Source organism: Echinococcus granulosus (assembly GCF_000524195.1).
Source record: "Echinococcus granulosus chromosome Unknown EG_S00008, whole genome shotgun sequence".
NCBI classification, from domain to species: Eukaryota; Metazoa; Platyhelminthes; class Cestoda; order Cyclophyllidea; family Taeniidae; genus Echinococcus; species Echinococcus granulosus.
In genome coordinates, this window is record NW_020170388.1 from 109,253 (window position 1) to 111,012 (window position 1,760).

The window sequence follows — 1,760 nt, forward strand, 5'->3', positions numbered from 1 at the left end:
TCATAATTGTCTGGCAAAGTACGTCAGTATTGAAAAACCGGTTTGGGGCTCCTGTGGCAAAAGTGGCGTCTCATGTTAGGTATGCATCTGATGATCACAAATGAACTAATCCCCAAACTCAGTAGCATAACGGGAGATGTGTGGGGGTACAATCCTCCTCTATCGCGGCTTTTCCGGATCCAACGTCCAGATTTCGCATATGAGTGGCACCCCAATGTCTTATCCTCAGGATCGACCGGGTGGCGCATTTGGTGAAGCATTCCCCACTGCTGCGCAGTTCTAAGTGTGATCACGCGTCAATCTTAGGAGCTGTCTGGTTCTCTGTGATCTAGCAGCGTATGATACGCAAGATTTAATTCTCAGGCGCAGTTTGGAAACGTAAGTTGAGGGCCCACACCTTGACCCAAGCTTGTCGCCTGCCTTCACCTTACTGAAGATCGAAAGTACAACCAGTCGTTACCCACCTGACGTAGCGTACATACTGACCGAAAATAGCTGTAACGATGCAACCGATGTTCAGTATAATCTTAAATAAGAGACTAAAACTCGGAATTGAGGACACTGGGGTCGTGGCGGACATAAATGCACGCTCGAGATTGGGGGGACCCTACTCGTGACAAATAAAGCAAGACAATATCGCGACATCCGACTCAGGTTTTGTCCTCCAGTCCCCTCTCAGCCAATGCATAATGAACAAGAATAGTCAATAAATGACAGTACTTCTTAACACAACCCTTCATTAAGTAGAAAAATTACAACTGGAAAGAAATAATGCAAGACACCAGAGCTCTGTGCGTGTCCGAGCAAGCGTTCGCCAGTAGTATTATACGTAAATACCGACCCAGAGAGCGGTAAATAAAAGCCCAGTGCCCATGAAAATTGAGGCAGCGGTTGCGATAAGAACCTCCTTGAAGAGTTCACGCACGTATTTCGTCCCAGTAATTTCGTAGACAAAGAACCAAGCCATAAAAAAGACACCAATAGCGGTTAGGAGCATTCCCAGAGTGGGATACATAGCAGGATTCAAGGGGGAGACGAATCGCGACATCTCAGAGATTGGTACCTGAAAGTCAATTTCACTGGAAATTTGCAAACGGCACCAAAATCTTATACTGACAAGCATGAAGTCAAAGCCAACTAGTACGGGAACTGAAACACTTACATTAACTAAAAGAAATACATATGCAGATTAGTCAGGGTGCTACAAAGGCGTGGATTAAGCAAATCCCCTAGCATTAATAAACTGAAATCAACTGATTAGGTAATGGAAGTAGTGATTGAGAATACTTATCTATAGTCCTGATTCACAGAGAATGGTTGTAAACAAAGGGTACAATTGATGAAGCTTCTTGATTTTTCATAAGAAATTTAAGTCGTTAAGTAGGCAACTGCACCAGACTAACACTCACACGTGGTTCCATTTTGGCGGTAAGACGTGAAATACACATAAGTTCGGTAAAACCCATTATAAGGCCTATGAGCTATATTCTAATGGTTCCTATGTTTAAACTCAAATAGCAGCTATGCGAATAATCACTTCTAAGATACCGTAGACATTTTAGCATTATCCAATAAATCTTTACAGTTACACAGATCAAACAGCCTAGTAAATATAACACTGTTAAAATCTAACAGTGTTGAAAATAACTTCATTGGTGAGATTTTGCACGTATAATAAAGACACGACATGGCAACGTTTGAAACGACTTCAAAAACCCAAAGTTATTCCTTGAGTTCAGCCTTCTATCCACAAAATTGTT

At 42.2% G+C, this 1,760-nt stretch overlaps 1 protein-coding gene across 1 annotated transcript; it reads right to left on the reverse strand. All coding sequences in view use genetic code 11, as the record gives it.

The window, feature by feature from the left end:
- Nucleotides 1-823: 823 nt before the first annotated feature.
- EGR_01921 (hypothetical protein) lies at nt 824-1,466 on the reverse strand (the record flags this gene model as incomplete). Its single annotated transcript, XM_024491170.1, has 2 exons — nt 824-1,063; nt 1,410-1,466. The coding sequence occupies 2 exons, from the start codon at nt 1,464-1,466 to the stop codon at nt 824-826; spliced, it is 297 nt and encodes a 98-aa protein (XP_024354313.1).
- Between the last annotated feature and the right edge of the window lie 294 nt (nt 1,467-1,760).